The following is a 20,766-nucleotide window of genomic DNA, read 5'->3' on the forward strand; positions in this document are numbered from 1 at the left end:
GCTTACGAGTGACATCACTAAGCCCCGCCCCCATACTGGTAAAATCAGCGAATTCAGGGATCTCCATGGAGGGGGCGGGGCTAAAATGACGCGATTGTGCCGTTTTAGCTCCGCCCCCTCCTCTGAGACCCGAGGATTGCGGCATTTTAATGCCGCGATCCGGGGGTCAGCGGGGGTCCCCCCTGAATCCGGGAGGGTTGCCCACCCTTCTGGGGGCCGGGAGGGGGTACCCGATTTTCGGGAGACTCCCGGAAATTCCGGGAGGGTCGGCAACCCTGCTGTAGATTGGCAGCCTAGAGCAGTGTCAGACATAGCGTACATCCAAGGTTCGCAACACTGTGCATTGCCCCAGCCTGCAAACTCTACCACTACCTGGCCAGCAGCAGCAGGGCAAAGCAGTACTGTAACTCGCGGGTGGGAAGAGGACGGGGCCTAAAATATGCACCATCACTAGATTTTAGGTAAAATATGCAATAACCAGTGAGAATGGGCAAAATCTGCAAATGCTTATAATCCTGTCTCTAGTTATTACATTTTGCAACAGGTAAGAGAGAATCCCTTCTGTGGACCTCTCGCCAAGCTTTATATGGTTTTTCAGGCATTGATTTCACTATGCATCAAATTACTAGTATTTTCAGTGTGTCGCTGCACAACAAACAGCACAACATTGGATATTCAGAGGTCCTAATGTATCTAGAAAGGTATTTGTGAGCTTTCTAGGAACCCTCACATAATCCCCTCACAAATTGTTCAAAGCTGGCCCTGTCTATATAAACTTATATTTATGGCCTGTCAGCACCAAGGTAAGGCCTGGTACACACCAGAACGATCCTGATTGTTAGTAGATCATTAGCAGATTGTGTGATGGTCGCACGATCTGTTGGAGCACACAATCTGCTAACAATTGCTAACGATCTGCATCCAATCTGATCCCAATCCGATCTGAGTCTGTATCCAGCAGCAGGTAGGATCTGTAAAACGACCAAACGACAGCGGGGAAGCGCATCGGATTGGAATCGGATCGGAATTGGACCTAAACATGCCCAATCTACATACAATCTGCATCCAATCGGTCGGAATTGGATCCAGATTGATGGAATTGAGCCCTAATCGTTCTGGTGTGTACCCCCCCTAACTCTTATTGGATGGCTAGGTACAGTAGTAGTAAATGAATTAACCACTTGAACATACTGTAATTTACATAAATAACATGTACTTAGGTGTATATATAATACAGATTGTAAACTCCACTGGGGCAGGGACTGATGTGAATGTTCAACTATACTCTGTAAAGCGCTGCGGAATATGTGTGCGCTATATAAGAAACTGTTATTAATAATTAATACATAAATGAAAGTGTCACTGAACTTGCACAGTGGTATTGAAAAAGAAATACAAATAAATGAAGCATGGAATTAGTACATACTTGCCTACTTTTAAAAATTAGTTTCAGGGAGATTATAGTTGGAAATAGAATTTTGCACAGCGCCCCACTGAGGGGGCGTGTCATGCTCCACCCAAAGGGCGTGTCTAGTTCCATATATGGAGAGACTGTGAAAAGAGATTGTGAAAGTGGCACCTAGAAGCGTGGGTGTGTACTGCTACATCTGAGAGGAATGTTTTAAAATGACTTGTATCCAAATGTAGATGAGCCTCAAAGCAGTTAGTAAGAGCTACTATACTTGCTAAAGTGCTGGGAAATGGCGCTGATGATTCAATGTAAATATATCTGCCCTCTCATTCCTTTTTTCCCCAAAATATAACAGTGTAATGTGGGCTTGTTGAAATGAGGGAGATTACTAGACTAATGAGGGAGAGAGGGAGATTGGTGCTATTTCAGGGAGTCTCCTGCAGAATTCAGGAGGGTAGGCAACTATGGATTAGTATAATGGAAAAAGTTCTTAGAAAAAAAAAGTCCACTTGCCGTCTTGATCCCTGTGGATGTTATCTGCATTTTGGAGAATGCTGTAAGCTGATGTCACCAGCCTAACCATGTGCATATGGTGACACAATGGCTGTTTACTTGGAGGAAGCGGTAACGGAGGCTCCCCATAGCATACCATATGGTCAGGTAGAGCACACTGAATAGGTCCCAGGAAGGTGTGGGGGGTGATGTCACTTCACACCATGCACAGGAACCTTCTGATTTCTGCTGTTGTTTTCCTGTAGGCTGGCTGCAGCGAGGGGCCTCCTTTTGGCAGCAGGTGATGTTTTGTCTATATATGGAAGCTATTGGCTTTAGTCCCAGTTTGAGTAACAGTGCAACTCGTGTGCAGTTTCTACATTAACCCCAGCACAACCAGAGTGCTCTTGAATAATACAACAGCGCTTCATTACAGTAATGCAGATAATTGGCCGCATGAGCACAAATATATGACTCAAGTAAAGGACTCAATGTTGCCTGTTGGGATTTGGAAGCATTAACTGCGGCAGTTGATTTTTGTGTTTAGCACTCATACAAGTGCAGGAAATAAATATTCGGGGCCAGATGTAACCTATGCTTGAATAGTGATAAAATGGAGATAAAGGACCCCTAACTGTCATGCTACAGGCTATCTAAAACAATGGCAGTTATGAGCTGAGTGGTTGGATGTTCTTCATTCTGGTAGGAGATATGTCCATGTTTGCATGCAATAAATAAGGTCACTTACAATAGTACATCAATGTACACAGGGATGGAAAGAGAGTAAAGTAGATCAAAAGATGTGGATTAACCAGCGACATTTTAATTTTTACATGGTTATCCTGAATATTTTTATTATATTTGTTGAGGGTTTGTATGTAAGAGAACACAGGTCACTTCAGTATGAGGGGTGTGCAATAAGTCTCTGGATGTGCAGGGTATACTGTAGGTAGCTTTTACACAATCTGACTGTCTCATACCTCGAAGACAAGTAGGGGTAGTATCTAGCACAGGACAGTAAGAGAGTCAAATGTAGTCAGAGAACCAACTAAAAAAAACAAATGAATATTTGGTGACATACAACAATTATAACGTTGGAGGTGCCTCCAGGAATCAAGTACCTATATACTTAAAAAGAAGAGAAGCGGTAGTCCACAAAGAGTCTGCGAACGGTTACCCACTCTTTGTGGACTACCGCTTCTCTTCTGTCTCATACCTCCCAACATTGAGTTGAAAAGGGAGCATGGTCTGGGTAAAAGGGAGCATGGCCTGGGTAAAAGGGGGCATGGCCTGGGTAAAAGGGAGCATGGCCTGGGTAAAAGGGGGCATGGCCTGGGTAAAAGGGGGCATGGCTTCACAGGTATGACACGATCACAAGCCACGTCTCCCTTTTGCAGTCACTGTAGGTTCACAGTGGGACAGTTACCCCGAAAAATGTGACTGTCCCACGAAAATCAGGACAGTTGGGAGGCATGCTGTCTGGTTGTGCACTGTAATCTCTGACTAAAGTTCTTGTGAAATGTCATGGCACAGAACCATATCTAAGCAGCACTGCACACCAAAGAAATCAGCATGTTCACATCTTTCACAAACTGATTATGGAGTTCAACAGGGGCCACTGAAGAGCTATGAAATTCTACAACTACAAGAGTGGTCTGCAACAGCTGGAAAGTTTTCCAAGTTGTTTTTAGGGAGGAAACACCATCCCAAACCACTGTATTTGAATGATTTGCAGAATTTTGTTGCAGGAGACGGTCCCAGGAAAATGAGAAGCGCTCCAGCCGTCCTGTGTCAACTATCACTGAAGGCAATGTTGCTGTCATGTGGGCAATAGTTGGGTTGGACACCAAGGAAACTGTGGCTCAATAAGAGAAGGAGATAGGAATCTCATTGAGATCCAGCATCTTGATAATCCACAAAAATCTTGACCTGAGAGCAGATGGAGGCTCAGGTGATTTGGTGCCACAACATGCCAGCCATGTTTGACAATGGTCACTCAAACTCTGCCTGGGAGATCATTATCCTGTATCTACAGTTGTCCCAGTGGACCCCAATTGGAGGTGCACAGCCACCGTATGCAGCACTGGGGACTGCAACACCAACCAGTGTCTACTGCAAAAGTTAGAAGCCATTTCCAGGCACTGTCCTAAAACTTACCTTCATGGCGCTATTCTCCATCACGATAAGGAGCTTGCTCATAAGTACAGAAAAGTGGTGGATTTTCTGGCCGCTGGACACATCCAGTAGAAAATGGAGCTGTCCCACCTAAAGTGCCACTGGAGGGCAACAGGAGGGAGCAGATGGATCGAGGTGAGTGGGCAAGTCCCACCCCCCTCCCCCCGTGAAGCGCCGCAGAGGGACTTGGCAGCCTGCATCACCCGCAACCCAAGCGATTGGCAGCCTCATCTGACGACTCCCTTGCACCGCCCCTGCACAGGTGTTGGATATACACTGGGAGAATGGGACATGATTAAATATAAATGATGGTGTGCATGTTTATTTTAAGTACAATAACTAGAGCAGGGGTGTCAATATTGGTCCATGTTTTTCATATATACATAGACACACAACATACATACATAAATACAGCATACATACACATGCAGCATACCTACAAACATACAAATAGCATGCATCCCTTATGACCATTCTCAAGGCAGTACAGCAATGCAAAATGTAACATCCAAAGTGGCAACAGTGTAACAGCCCCTGTTACTATTTGACTGAATAAACCTCTGTTGGGACAGAATTCCCGGTGACCATTTCTACAAGTCTGGTGAGTGCTGTTTTCCCAAATATGGGAGTATCTGTATTTATATAGCTTTGTGAGCCCTGGCCACTGTTATTTATACGGCACCCCAGCGGCTGTTCTTTAAAAGGGTGAGAGTGCAGGTTTTTGTATATATATATATATATATAAATATATAATGATAGATTTTCGGCCGATTATCGGTAAACATCGAACGATATATCAGCCAATCTGCACAAAAAATTTGTTCTAGTGTGTGGGCACCTTAAGTCATTGTACAAGATTCCTCTCAGATGTAGCAGGACACACCCACGCTTCTAGGTGCCACGTTCACAATCTCTTTTCACAATCTCTCCGTATATGGTACTAGCCACGCCCTTTGGGTGGAGCATGACACGTCCCCTCAATGGGGCGCTGTGCAAAATTCTACTAAAAATTCTTCCAAAGTAGGCAAGTATGGAATGATATCATGTTAAGCAGCATTGCATGACATGGCATGTACTATACCAATGGGATGGCTAATATAAAAGAACGCAGGAGCCATCTCAGAAGCTAACATTACACTGAAAAATTCAACAACTATTATTATGGGACTTAATGAGGGTTGAGCCTCATCGCCGATTATTATCCTGCAGCTTTACCAAAACACTGAAGCTGGGTTCAGGCTAATCCACTTAGCAGGGATGTACCTAGAGTGAGCGGCTTCTTCCCAGCCGCCTCTTATTTGCCTTGGCTGTGAAACATGTTGTTCTGCCTGAGTCATTGTTAAGTCTCTGTGCTGTCGCGGAAGAGCTGCTGACTCCTCCTTATCCCCCTCTTTCCTCTTCTGATCTATGTATCCCCCCACCCCCTCCAGCACAATGACATTATCATAGATCCCTCTGCTATGAGCACTCTCTTCCTCCCCTCCCCTTCCTTCCTCACCACAGATACTGGGCAGGGTGCTGCTGTGGCCATCTCGCTGTGTGTAGGATCATTATTGGCAGGGTGCTTTGCTGGATTTAGCAAGTAGATGTAACGCAATAACCAGCAGGCCCATGTAGCAAGATGTATCATGAACTTTAGGCTCTGGTAATGGATGGATGGATAGATAGATAGATAGACACATTTATACTGTGTATATATATATATATATATATATATATATATATATATATTTTTTTTTTTTTTTTTTTATTATTATTATTTTTATTTACTTATTTAAACCATCTGTGTGAATCAGAAAGGGCCACATTTTAAGGGCCCGGTATCTACTTTAGAATGCTGTCCTGGTATTTTAAACAGAAGTGATGGTTAAATTTGCAGCACACATTTATTATGAAGTACATAATATCACATATTCAGGACAATGTGTATCAGGTAGACTTACACCAAGTACTGAACTCACCTGCTTATGGGGCTGATTCTAAGTGGCATGCTGCTGCGACTGAGGTAGCATCTATGAGCCTAGCCATGTCTGCGATTTAATGCTAGTAAAAGCTCTTCCCCAGGTGTACAAGTCTGCGTCTGAATGCACAATGACTCGGATGCCCACCTATATGTGTGTTTAGATGCAATAAATACGGCTTTAGACGCAACCATTGGTTATTCCATAGAAACGTGCAACAGCCCAGGCTAGTTGCACATTCTCTGTCAGAGTATGACTCCAATGTAAGCGCCTGAGACACTCCAATAATACATTCATTAGATGGCTCATCTTTGCATGTCTGAGTGACCACTTCCCAATCACCACCCAGGAGTAGATATGGCCCAAAAATACTTTGCCATCGATGTGGGAGAACCATATGGTTTGTCTACATCGATGGCAAAGGAGAACCGATGTTCACCTTTGCCAGTGCAAAGTTCTGCTTGGCCCAGGGCCATTCAGTCATATATAATGGATGACCATCAATAGCTAAAACTATCGAGGGTTATCCATCAAATAGTTTACTACTATTGATGGCTGGGTGCAGATTCGCCATCGATGGCAACCATTGATGGCATCTGCACCGATGGCCATCCTTACCCAGGATACATTTTGATTGCATTATACAACTGTGGGCCTAATTCAGACCTGATTGCAGGACAAATTTGTTCTCAAAATTGCCAATACCATGTGCACTGGAGATGAGTCAAATGTAACATGCAGAGAGAGTTATATTTGGGTGAGTTATTTTGTTTCTGTGCAGGGTAAATACTGTCTGGTTTATTTTCACATTGCAATTTAGTTTTCAGTTTCAGCACATCCCACCCAAATCTAACTCTCTCTGCACATGTTACATCTGCCCCACCTGCAGTGCACATGGTTTTGCCCATTTTTAGAACACATTTGTCCTGCAACCAGGACTGAATTAGGCCCTGGGTGTGTGCATGTATTATGCAACTTTAAGTCTGCTTACAAAGTTAACTATTTGAGCAAATACTGGCATTGTATCCAATAATTGGATAGCTCGATAATGACCATCAGGCTAAAATTGCGATAATATCCTGTTTTGTCGCTACCCCATAATCACCTGGCAAATTTGTAATGGTACAGTATGTATAGCTGGAGCAGTGTACAGTCATTTCTCCTTCATATACAGTACCAGTAAATTCAGATTTTAGGGGCTGGGATTAGTGAGAGTACACAGAGGAAGACTCCCATCTATAAAACACCAAAGTAGGAGAGTAGAATTTAAAACAATAATCTGATTTTGAGAAGTATAATCTTGGAATACGGTGTGCTACAGGGAATAAAGCAATACTTAAGTTTTTTGTCCCTGTATGATGTCTATGGAAAAAGAGATATACAGTATTACCCACTGTAGCCCGAACTGATACATTCCACCTGATTACCACCACCACCACACACACACACAGGGGCGTAGCGAGGGTGGTGCCGGCGGAGCGTGGGCTCCGGGCGCCGAAGAGTAGCAGGGCGCCCGGCACCACCCTCTGGATGCCGCCCACCTGCCCGTCCATAGCAGAGGCGCAGAGTCTGAATGTATTACAGAGACCCTGCGCCCCGGCCGCTGCCACAGGAAACACAAGACAAGCACGCTAGGTCCTCCTGCACGCTAGAGGTGCAGGGGGATCTCTAGCGGCGATCTCCTTTCATGGCGGCGGCCATCTTTGGAGGGGCGCAGGGTCTCTAATGCTGTCAGAGACTCTGCACCTTTGCTATGGATGGGCGAGACATATAGGCTGGTGGGCGGGCAATATAACTCCCTCTGGGCGACGAGCATGTAATCATTCCTCCTGGCCACAAGCATGTAACCTTCTATGCAATTTCCATGTAATGCCCCCTGGAAACGAGCATGGAAATCCTGGCAACCAGAATATAGGTAATGGGCACTTTAGGGACATTATGCATTTAAGCAGCACTAGTAGGGGCATTATGTGTGCAAGCAGCACTAGTAGGGGCATTATGTGTGTAAGGCACTACAGTGGGGGCATTATATTTGTAAGCAGCACTAGTATGGGCATTATGTGTGTAACGCAGTGGCACTACGGGTGCGGTGGGCATTCTATGTGTAAGCGGCACTACTGGGACCATTATGTGTGTAATGGGGCACTGCTGGGGGGCATTATATGTGTATGCGGGGTGTGTAAGGGGTGTTAGCACTACAGGATGCATTATGTGTAAAGGCCCCCATACATTAGGCCGACTTGTCCTAGGGACAAGTCGGACCCAATTTACCTAGGAGCCGCCCAGCAGCTCCCCGGGAGGCTCACATACAATTTGGCACTTGATGTGCCATTTTTTACATGGGATAAATTGCATGCGATTTATCCCATGTAAAAAAAAACCCGGGGAGCTGCAGGGCGGTGAGGAGTAGTGGGGGCGGGCAGCGGCAGTAGTGGGGGCGGGCAGCGGCGACGGTGCTGGGGGCGGGCGGCGGGTGCGGTGAGCGCTGCTGACTTGGCCGGGCAGTGTACTTACACATAGCAGCAGCGGGGACGGGCAGCGCAGTGGCGGCTATTATATTTTTAAAATACTTGTCAAATGACCGGCCGCTCTCTGATTGGCCGGAGAGCTCTCAGCCAATCAGAGAGCGGCCGGTCATTTGACAAGTATTTTAAAAATATAATAGCCGCCACTGCGCTGCCCGTCCCCGCTGCTGCTATGTGTAAGTACACTGCCCGGCCAGGTCAGTCAGCAGCACTCGCCGGCGCTCAGGGACCCGCTGCCCGCCCCACTGCTCCCCCGGTGTCTGCATGCATATGCCTGTCAGGTGGCAGGCATATGCATACAGGGAGGTCGGACGTGATCGTATGTACAGACCGTCCGACCTCCCTGATCCGGTCCGATGCGCACGGGACCGCGCATCGGATCGGATCAGATATCACACACCTACGATTTTGGGCCGATATCACCCGATTATCGGCACAAAGTGCCGAAATCGGATGAAATCGTCCCAAAATCGCATAGTGTATGGGGGCCTTAAGTGGCACTAAAATACATACTGTTGCTCCGGGCACCATGTCACCTAGCTACTCCTCTGCACACACATACACAGAAAATACAGCTGGAATATCCAAACAATCTCTATAAACATTTACAGTGTATTTACCGTACTGGAGAATAATGTCATTTGGTCCCTCAGGATGACATTAGTTTGTGGCAGACACCTCTTGCTTGATTCAACAGAGCTATGACAGTCAGTCAGTCAGCTCTGTCTATGTTAATGTACTATTACTAAGGTTGTGCTTGGTTTGTCCATGTATTGCACAGTGCTGTGAAATATGTGGATGGGTTTCATTAGGTTGACAGTGTCTAGGTGGACCTCAAAAGTTTGCCATGCACAGCGTCGACATAGAAAAAAGGTTGCCACAAGCAAAATGTCATCCTGCAAATGGTTGACACATATTCTAGTTCACTCTTTCTGACAAAATCCTTCTTAGATGGACAAAACCATGTGCACTGCAGGTGGGGCAGATGTAACTTGTGCAGAAAGAGTTAGATTTGGGTGGGGTTTTACTTCAAAGTGAGATGTACAGATGGAGCGGGTCTCTTCCTTGCGGGGGATGGTGATGGCGACGCCAGCCGCCATCCCCCGTCACCCGCCATCTGTATCTGCAAAAGGGGAAGCGTGCGCATCTCGTGCGCGCATCTCGTCCCCTTTCGCACGGTTCCCCTGGGTCCCCGCCAGCTTGTCGGCGGTCACCCGGGTTCCCCACCGCCTCCCCGCACCCCCCCCTCCCCCCAACCATGTCCGTCTCCCTGAAGCGGAGACGTACAGGGTTCCCGCCGCCCGGAAACTGGCCGCCGGACTGCTGGCGGATCACCAGCGGTGACGTTCTGGCGATTCGCCAGCAAGAGGGAGCCCGGCTCCATCTGTATATTGCAGTGTAAAAATAAAGCAGCCAGTATTTACCCTGCACAGAAACAAAATTACTCACCCAAATCTAATTCTCTCTTCATAGAAATCGAATAGAAAAATAGACTTTACAAGCAAGACTATATAGTACAGATCTGTACAGTATAGTCTAAATCGAATGTGTACACGGCGCCATGCGATTCGATTGGGATTGAATAGAAAGTGCATTGCACCCCTTGACAGTAATATGCAAAGGCCCTGTGTATGGGCCATATAGGCAAATGTTTCAGGAAGGTACCCAATAGACGTGGCAGCCTGCCTTCACTTTACCTAACGCACATTGAACAGAGAAGCCTCCAGCAGACATTATCTCTGAGGAACAGCGATACATTGATGCAATCAGTGCTGTCACAATAACAAATACAGTGTTGACTGCTGCATGACCGCTGGCTGCTCCTCTATGTGTATTTAAGCCATGTCAGCCAGGATGGATGTGGTCGGCAGGTCGACATTAAATAGGGCAACAGTCAATAGGTCGACATGGTGAAAATGCTGACACATTCAATAGATTGATGTGGGTAAGGTCAACTTTAAAAAGGTCAACACGAGTTTAAAAAAAAAATCGAAATGCATTCAGTGCCATTCTCCCGGTTATTTCTGCAGCATAGACAGAAAAGTAACTATAGGCTATTAGTGTGTGCACACTGGGCAATTCTTTTAAACGATATTGCTCATTGTGGCCATTTTTAATGATAGCCTTTAAAATATTGGTGTATGGTGTAAATTACAAAAGACACATGTTCCAATAGGTCATTAACAGCCCCTCCCCCGCAGTGGTTTCTGCACGCGGCTTAATTTGACATATCGGCAAACGACATATCGGCACAGCGGGGAACCTGGTGATGTCACTTAATGATATCGTTCAGTGTGCATGTGCTATACGTTCAGACAGCTTTTCCGCTATAATAGATAACTATAGTCGTTGGTCGGAATTGCCCAATGTGTACGCAACTTATGCGTGCAGGGTGAGCAGTATGGGGCCCAGCTGCACCATACACTCTCCACCGTTAAGGTGCATACACACTGTACAATTTTTTGGACCATTCTCGTTGAAAGACATTGATGACCAATTTCCATTCAACCCAGTGTCCTGGACGAAAGATGTTGACGAAAGACAAAAGATCTAGCTACAGTTTATAGGCTATATTTGAAAGATATCCAAATTGAGCTGCATGTACAGTTGATGAACAACCTTGGTGAACAACTGGCTGGTATGCGCATCATCATTCTTGTTAATCGCATACGCACTGAAAGATATTTTGACCAATATCTTTCAGAATGGCCAAAATGAACAAAATTGGTCAAAAAATTGTACAGTGTGTATGCATCTTTACAGCATTTGATTCTCAGCCAGTACTCTTGCAGAAACGGACTGCAGTATCTATGCCCCACTTATCTAGTTATAAGAAAATGGTAGTTTGATAAATGAATCATGTGATTTAGAGTAACAGTAATAAATCCAAATTGTCCTAAACAGTATTAGGTGTGGGTTTAGCATTGCAGTGATCATATCTGATCCTTCTAGCATGAAGGATGTTCTCAGCAGCCTATTGTACCAGATGCACTTCTTGCATCACAGTGACACTGGTCTAACAACATCAGTGACATTGACACATTACAGTCGCACATGAGGCTAATAGACAGGCCTCCAGCTCGATATATGCTGTATTCTTGTCTGTCACAGGCTGAAGGCTTTGTTTATTGTTCATTAAAATGATTGCCAGTGCAAGAGAGAAGTCTAACATGTAATGCATGTTAAGTTTTAAACAAACCTTTTTTTGTCACGCGGCAGGGAATTCCGGGCCATTGTGTGTGTATGTGTATGTGTGTGTGTGTGTCTGTGTGTTGTCCATTACACCATCTGTTCAGTATTATGCTCTCAGTTGCCAGGCTACCTGCTCTATGCTGTCACAGTTGACTGCTTAGTTGTATGTTAGCAGCATTATCTCAGACGTACTGTGGGGGCTGGAGGGGTGGGGAGAACTGTAGTCACGATTAAGCCATCTGCAAGTATGGGGGAGGGAATGAAAAAGGTGGTGATGTTGAAAGGGGAGTTGGGGGGGACTTAGAGAGAGCAGCAATCACCCAGAGAGGGGAATGACACTCAGCATCAGACTGATAACACCATCTGCTGGTATAAAGCAAAAATGTTGTGCTTCGTCCATGTAATGTATAATTGACACTACGCCAGGTTCAACAATATGAAACAGGTTTTTGAAAACAAATCTTATTAAAGCATTTTCAAGACTGTATGGTATAGGATCAGCCTATAGCTAAGCTAGGCCTCTCAGTGCACTTCTTTATTCCGTGCGTCTTGTATGTAAGAGGATAAGCATCTCAATATTATTAATCTGTTTAGTAAGTCAGCTTCAGTAGATATCCTTTCATATCTCCATGTGTTTATATATTTAACTATCTTCTTGTTTCTAATCTCTAAAACATTGATTTTAAAAACATCAAGTATTGTTAGAAAATGATGGGCATGATATCAATATTCAGAATGTTGGCAGCGTTTGAATATCCGCATGGTCATCACGTTGTCATTGAGCATCCCGACATGCCGACAAAGCATTTTAAGAGTCCAACACTACTAACCCCATCCATAACTGTCGTCTAACCCTAAACCTGACACTGACCTGTTCTGGTAACATTGTGCTTCTCAATGTTGACATAACAACTAATGAAAATTACAATGAACCAAAATTGGTTACTGTATACAGCTTCATCTCTCCAGCTCTATAGTTCCATGTCTGTAATGTAGCTGTATTCATTGAAAATCTTTCTTTGAGCCAATACTTTATATAGCATCTAGTACAAAAAGCATACAATGTGCTACAGCACCGTGCTTTTTGTGCTAGATATGATGCAATCTAGTACTAATAGCACGGGCTGCACAGACTCTATGTGCTGTGCAATGGGATGTGCACAGGAGCACATATCTCATCGCACTGCCCTGTTGCACCATGTATGGGCACCTTTATACAGATGGCTATAGAATCGCCATTCGCCAACCGACGGAAGAGTGTGCGCGCGCAAGAGACGCTCGCACACCCCATTCCATTGGAGCCCTCCGCCACCCTCAGCAGCTCCCCTGCAGTCCCCCCACCCCCAGCTCCGCCCCCCGATACCCTCCCATCTCCCTGAAGCAGAGATGGCCAGGGAAACCGCTCCCGGTGACGCGCTTGTGTGAGAAACTCTTGCGCATCCCCGTGAGATGGAACACCTGTCCGCCAGCCTGTGCCAGCTCAGGAGATCTGGCGATTCCTCAGGCTGACTGGGAGGCGCTCCACGTGTCACACCACTGCACCAATGTAGATGACGTGAGCTATTTGCAAAAGCAGCTAAAGTTGTTTGGTTTATATTGATCTAATGCTGTACTGATCCTTTCTGTACGGCTGTAATGCTGTTCAAAAGCAGTGAGTCACTACTAGATGACAGAGACTGGCATATTTCTATATTCCTAGCAGCACTTCATATATCCATCACCAGAACCATAAGGGTCACTTAGCTCCATCAGTGCCTGTGTGACGCACGCCGCCCTCTGAGTTGATCATGTACTAGAAATCTGCAGATGGGAAGAAGTTCTCCTGTGTGATGTGGTAATGAGCGACATTGGGAGGGGCACCTCGTTACCAGTTCAGAGAGGGCGTTTAGCATGTGGATAAGAGCAGGAACGTTTGCTGCCTCATCCCTTCAATAGACATCCGGTGCAGGCATGATCATATTGTACATGAGTAAACTGTCTGTGACCAGCCAGGGGAGCTAGTTGCTGCTAGATTAAAAATCATAATGTAGTGTAGATGTTCTGCCCTTGGGAAATTAAAGATAAGCAGCCTTCAAATGACAGACTGTCTCCTTGGCTGATAAAAATGTATTAATACAGCCTAGACAAAGGTCTCTTTAATTCACCATTTCACATTACAATCCTTTGTTATAATGGAACTAATTTGAAGTTGGTTGTCGGGCAAATTACCAGTACTGAAGTTTTTTTTTTTCTTCATTCTTTAATGTTTTGTTCTAATATGATGTAACCACAAAGACAAGTAGAAGTGAATGCATTGCCAATGAAACAGATCACCAGCCTCTATAGCAAAGGGAATGAACAGAATAAAAATCACTGTTCCCGGAGATTGTAACTGAAACAATTACAGATGTGCACACAGTATGCTATCAGCTGTATGTTCTCCATTAGTATCTCTGTGTAGATGCTAGCAGCACTGATCCTATAGTGAATCACATTTACCGGTTTTAGTGGGGTTGCTGACTCATGTAGTGCTTTTATTACCCATGCATGCTCCGTAGCATTTCACTGAAGGGGTGGAACTGAGTTGTACACATAGGCTACTTTTAGCGTAATGGTGCCAGTTTTCACATGAATCTTTTGTACCATGGACAGGGCTGGTGTAAATATGCACGGATAAATGGTGCAACTAAAGCATTACACAGTTGCAGTCCTGTTGGGAGATACGTACAACTCTACATAACGGACAATATATGTCTCTGCATATGTCCCACACTGCACATATTACCAAGGCACATCATCAGACCCCCACATGGGAAAAATACATTGTCCCCCACAGGGAAAAAAACAAACACATTGCCCCATATGAAAAAACAAGCACACTGGCTTTCAATGAAGCGCTTACCGGTCATCTCTGCCCCGTGCACACTGGGCGGAGTTTGAGCTGAAAGCAGCTCAATCAATAAAACTGAGCTGCTTTCAGAACAAGATTGCCCAGTGTGTATAGGTGTTATGTTGATTTATGTTTTATTAATAGAAAAGATTCAAAAGTTGTTATGTCTGAAAACTATCAGAAATGCATTGAAAAACTTTATTTTATTCAAATTATATTTGTATTTGTAGAACATTTGTTTCCCCATGAAATAATGAAAGTAATAGCCTCTTTTTTCTTCTTCGCAGGAGCAGAATACAGTTGGGATGTCAAGACCTGCTGGTCCCATGCAACAGTCTGTGCCAGGAGCTAGTGCAAACTCAGGGGGTCCTGGCTTCATGCCCAGCCAGCCTCAAGCCGCCATAATGAAGCAGATGCTGATAGAACAGAGGGCCCAGCTACATGCTATGGAGCAGCAAAAACAGCAGTTTCTCAGGGAGCAGAGGCAGCAGCAGCAGCAGCAGCAGATACTGGCTGAGCAGGTGCAGTGACAATGCTTATTTACCTCAGTCAACAAACCCACGTCAGTAACAATTGTGGTCACGCTTCCTCATTTGGTAAATGGTGGCGCATTTCCCTCTTGTCCTCAATGTGGAGCTGTGTACTGAGAATTTTGCCTTCTTATGCCACGCTATTTATTGTACATAATAGTGATCACACATTCATGTTTCCTAACACCAGATTAAATATGTAATTCAGAAAGTAAACTAAAGCATGATCATAATCTTGTTCTCTAGGGCAACATACATTTGTTTAAGGCAGAAACAAGATACTGATATCTACCAGGCTCTGAATAATCATATAAAAATCAACTTTTTCTATTTTGTAGAAAATATACTGATAAATGAACATCAGCCATGACTGATCTGGAATGAGGCAGCAGTGCCCTCTAGCAGCCATGCTTACTAACAGCACAAATCTTTGCTGCCTTTACTCAGTGTCTGAAATGTAAGCTTTCAGATTGTGAACATGGCAGTACTTTATAGCTATTATATAGCTATTATATACTGTATATATATATATATATATATATATATATATATATATGTTTCGGGGTCTTAGTCACCCCTTTGTCAAGGTGCAAGTGGAAATCACTTGCACCTTGGCAAAGGGGTGACTAAGACCCCGAAACGTTGGTCCTGTTTTTTGCTAATTATACAGCTTGAAAAAAAAACATTTGAGTGCCGCCTCATCCATCTTCCTACCTACCTGACCTGGAGGGCACCGGGGTAGTTGGACCCAGCTGCGGGAGTGCCAGGCCATCACCCCAATCTATATATATATATATATATATATATATATATATATATATATATATATATATATATATACACTTAACATCGGCACTCACCTTTCCTAGTTTTGGGGTGCCCTATGGCTTGTGACCACATTGTTTAAACAGACATTGTAGGGGCTCTGCACACACTAAATTAACTGATAATAAATAGTGGAGATTTAGTTCATGAATTGATCAATGCATTTAAGCCTGCAGCCCCCTTCACGGGACCCCACTTTTCTGCAGGTCCAACACTATCGCTGAAAATGGCTACAATACACATAGCTATCACATCAATGTTTGATTCCAGGCATGCTATCTGGTCTGAAGCTCACAGCACACTTTGCTTTTATAGGTGAGCAGCTACCAACACACCTGTCACTAATCATCTAGGGAAATGGTTAACATAAGCTATGGAATCTGTCCCCTGCTGTCATTAAAAAGGACTGTTATCAGTCCGAAACGTCGACTCAATGATCCACTAATCTGCTGATGCATTAATACAATTCTCTGTCTGATCAATGTTGGTCTGCACCTGGAGTTTATATATGGTACATTTTACGTGTTACTTGAATTGGAGCACCCCACTGTTGACCTGAATTGGAGTTGCGATTTAGGTACCGTCTAACAGAATTTTTGATTTTCTGGCCATTTGTCAGAGAGTAAGAATGATAACTCACAAACTTTTCTTTCACTCATGGTTAGTGGTTGGGGGAAGCCATTTATTGTCAAACAACTGTGTTTACTTTTGTGTTTACTTTTTTTTTTAAATCATAACACAACAGAAACTACCCAAATATCCCTGATCAAAAGTTTACCTACCCTAGAGATTTTGGCCTGATAACATGCACAGAAGTTGACACAAATGGGTTTGAATGGCTACTAAAGGTAACCATCCTAGCCTGTGATCTGTTTGCTTGTAATCAGTGTGTGTGTATAACAGGTCAGTGAGTTTCTGGTTTCCTGAAAGACCCTTGCATCTTTCATCCAGTGCTGCACTGTCGTGTCTTGATTCTGAGTAATGGGGAAAGCAAAAGAATTGTCAAAGTATCTGCTGGAAAATGTAATTTAACTGTATAAAACAGGAAAGGGATATAAAAATATATCCAAGCAATTGAGAATGCCAATCAGCAGTTTTCAAACTCTAATTAAGAAGTGGAAAATGAGGGATGCTGTGGAAACTAAATCATGGTCAGGTAGACCAACAACAAATTCAGCCACAATTCCCAGGAAAATTGTTCGGGATGCAAAGAAAAATCCACAAATAACTTCAGCTGAAATACAGGACTCTATGAAAAAAGTGGTGTGGTTGTTCCAAGATGCACAATAAGGAGGCATTTGAAGAAAAATGATCTGCATGGTCGAGTTGCCAGAAGGAAGCCATTACTATTCCACAAAGCATCCTGCTTACAATACTCCAAACAGCACAGAGACAAGCCTCAAAACTTCTGGAACAAAATCATTTGGAGTGATGAGACCAAAATTTTTCTTTTTGGCCACAACCATAAACGTTACATTTGGAGTGGAGTCAACAAGGCCTATGATGAAAGGTACACCATTCCTACTGTGAAACACGGAGGTGGATGGCTGATGTTTTGGGGATATGTGAGCTACAAAGGCACTGGAAACTTAGTCAAAATTGATGGAAAAATTAATGCAGTATGTTCTCAGAAAATACTGGAGGAAAATTTGCACTCATCAGCCCGGAAGCTGCGCATGGGAAGTACTTGGACGTTCCAACATGACAATGATCTAAAATACAAGGCCAAGTCGAGCTGTCATTATCTACAGCAGAATAAAGTGAAGGTTTTGGAGTGACCATCTCAGTCTCCTGACCTCAATATCATTGAGCCACTCCGGGAAGATCTCAAACAAGCAGTTCATGCAAGACAGCCCATGAATTTACAGGAACTGGAGGCTTTTTGACAAGAATAATGGGCAGCATTACCATCTGAGAAGATAAAGAGCCTCATCCACAAATACCATAAAATACTTCAAGCTGTCATTGATGTTAAAGGGGGCAATACGTGGTATTAAGAACTGGGGTATGTAAACTTTTGATCATGGTCATTTGGGTTTCTGTTGTCAAGTAATTACCTGATGTATGGAGGATTTTGACATATGCTGCGCAGTGAAGGTAATTCTATATTCTTAAATGGATTTGGATGGCCATTGGTGTGGTTGACATCGATGTGGATCGTGCAAGTGGCCATCAATGACAGCATACTATGTGGGTGACCATCGATGGTTTCACCAATCGATTGCCATTCCTGTTCTTTGACTAATTGGCCTGTTTGCCAATCAGAACCTAGAATGGGGTATTTACAGGTGTCGGCAGCGGACCCGGGTATAAAATAAAAAATAAATAAATAAAATCCGGTCATGCTGTGCTATCGATGTAGGCAAGCCAACTAGTTCTCCCCATTAATGGAAAAAGTATTCGGTACTTGTTTCCTAGCACGGCCACAATCGGGTGTCATTTTTAGTGGTATACGACGCGACCGACGCGATGCCCCCGATTTTCCCATTGAAATGCATTGAAAACAGTCAAAATCGTGTCGGTCGCGTCGTATGCGGCTAAAAAAGGCTTAAATGGTGCAGACGCGATGCCCACGATTTCCCCATAGGAAACAATGTTAAATGGCTCAATGTACCCGCGATGTCCCCGATTTCCCATAGGGAACAATGTTAAATGCCTCAATTTCACCAAATCATCATAGGGACCAATGGTAAATGGGCCATAAAGGCCCAAAAACACCCCTTAACAGTGAAATGTCCCCCCAAAAGTAGTTTACGCCACCCCACGATCAACACGAACCCGAAGCGCGGCGAGCGCAGCGAGCCCGCGAGGGGCGGCGGTACGTGTCCTCCGACCTTTTCATACCCCCACTATCCACGTCGGCGTGGAGTTGAGAATAGAATAGTGTGCCGAGCGCAGCGAGCCACCGAGCCCGAAGCGTGGCGAGCGCAGCGAGCCCCGCGAGGGGACGCGGATACCTTCACAGGTAAACGCGTCCCTTCGCGGGCTTCACAGGTATCCGCGTCCAGCTGGACTTTCCTCCAGCTTCCACCAAACTGTTTAAATGCACATGTGCATGGCATCTATTCAGTATAAACCCACATATTTGCTTTGAGTCCCCCCTCCTCCCCCTATAGGACTGCAACCTGCAAGTGAGACAGCAAGACAGTGCTCGAAAAGCAGGGCTGTCCTTACAAAAATGTGACAGGTGGGTGGTCAGTCAGATCCGTGCAGGCTGCAGAGTGTAAAAAAAAATAGAAAAATAAATAAATAGAAAAAAAAAAAAAACGGCGTGGGGTCCCCCCACAGCCGAAACCAGCACCAGGCTGACAGAGCCTGGAGCCGGTAATTAAAAATCAGGGAACCCGACAAATAGGGGTTCCCTGATTTTTAACAACCAGCCCCAGGCTCCTGCTCTGGGGCTGGTTCCCAAAATATGGGGGACAAATTGAGTAGGGGTCCCCCGTATTTTAAGAACCAGCCCCAGGCAAAACCAGCCAGCAGGGTAATGCCACAGCCGGGGGGAGACTTTTTATGCAAGTCCCCCCGGCCAAAACATTAACCCTCTGACCAGTCAGCCTGGCCAGGGGCCCTGGGGGAGTGGGGACCCCCCCAATAAAGGGGTCCCCCCCCTCCAGGACTTACCTGACCAGGCTGAAGCCTGGTGGTGTCCCCGATGCCCCTGGGCGGTGGGCATCGGGCTGATTCAAGTGTAAAAAAAAGATTAAACTATTGTTTTTTACTGTGGCACTACAAGTGCCAGCAAGCCTCCCCAGCAAGCTGGGACTTGGAGAACCACAAGTCCCAGCCTGCTGGGCATTAAAGGGCCCGCTGGCACTTGTAGTTCCACAGTTAAAAAAATAGTACACAAAACACACTGACACAAATTTTAAATAAAAGTTTAATACACACATCACACACACACTGTTACTTACCTATCTTGATCCCGTCGGTAGGTCGCTGGCTCCGGTGTCGGCGGCTCCGGTGTCGGCGTCCTGTCTGAAGAAAATCCATGGTGGACCTGTGGAAGGAAATCCTACTCACTAGGTCCTCCATGGATGGTCTTGTGTCTTCTGTCTTCTTTTCCAGGGCTTATTTCTTTATCTTTTTTCTTCTTTCTTCTTCTTTATGCTGCCGGGCTCTCGGGACTTTCAGAGCTTCAGAGATGTTTCCTCCTCGACGTCTGGACTAAGAATGAATTCTAGCCAATCAGGAGCCGCCTAGCGGCCAATCAGGAGCCAGTAAAGTCAGCTCCTGATTGGCTAGAATTCATTCTTAGTCCAGACGTCGAGGAGGAAACATCTCTGAAGCTCTGAAAGTCCCGGGAGCCCGGCAGCATAAAGAAGAAGAAAGAAGAAAGAAGATAAAGAAATAAGCCCTGGAAAAGAAGACAGAAGACACAAGACCATCCATGGAGGACCTAGTGAGTAGGATTTCCTTCCACAGGTCCACCATGGATTTTCTTCAGACAGGACGCCGACACCGGAGCCGCCGACACCGGAGCCAGCGACCTACCGACGGGTCCCCCGTATTTTGGGAACCAGCCCCAGAGCAGGAGCCTGGGGCTGGTTGTTAAAAATCAGGGAACCCCTATTTGTCGGGTTCCCTGATTTTTAATTACCGGCTCCAGGCTCTGTCAGCCTGGTGCTGGTTTCGGCTGTGGGGGGGACCCCACGCCGTTTTTTTATTTATTTATTTTATTTTATTTATTTTTACACCGCAGCCTGCACGGATCTGACTGATCCGTGGCAGGCTAAAACGAGAATACGACAGGAAAATGGTGTTCTATTTTTCTGCCGTATTTTCG

At 45.0% G+C, this 20,766-nt stretch overlaps 1 protein-coding gene across 1 annotated transcript in view; it reads left to right on the forward strand.

Annotated features, from left to right (window-relative positions):
• MAML3 (mastermind like transcriptional coactivator 3) overlaps positions 1-20,766 on the forward strand; it is a 318,874-nt gene that overhangs the window by 283,734 nt on the left and 14,374 nt on the right. The window contains exon 3 of the mRNA XM_083173445.1: positions 14,913-15,146. Coding sequence (XP_083029571.1) covers positions 14,913-15,146 — 234 coding nt within the window. The remainder of the gene's footprint in view (positions 1-14,912; positions 15,147-20,766) is intronic.

This window comes from Crinia signifera, chromosome 1 (assembly GCF_055691185.1).
Source record: "Crinia signifera chromosome 1, ASM5569118v1, whole genome shotgun sequence".
NCBI lineage: Eukaryota > Metazoa > Chordata > Amphibia > Anura > Myobatrachidae > Crinia > Crinia signifera.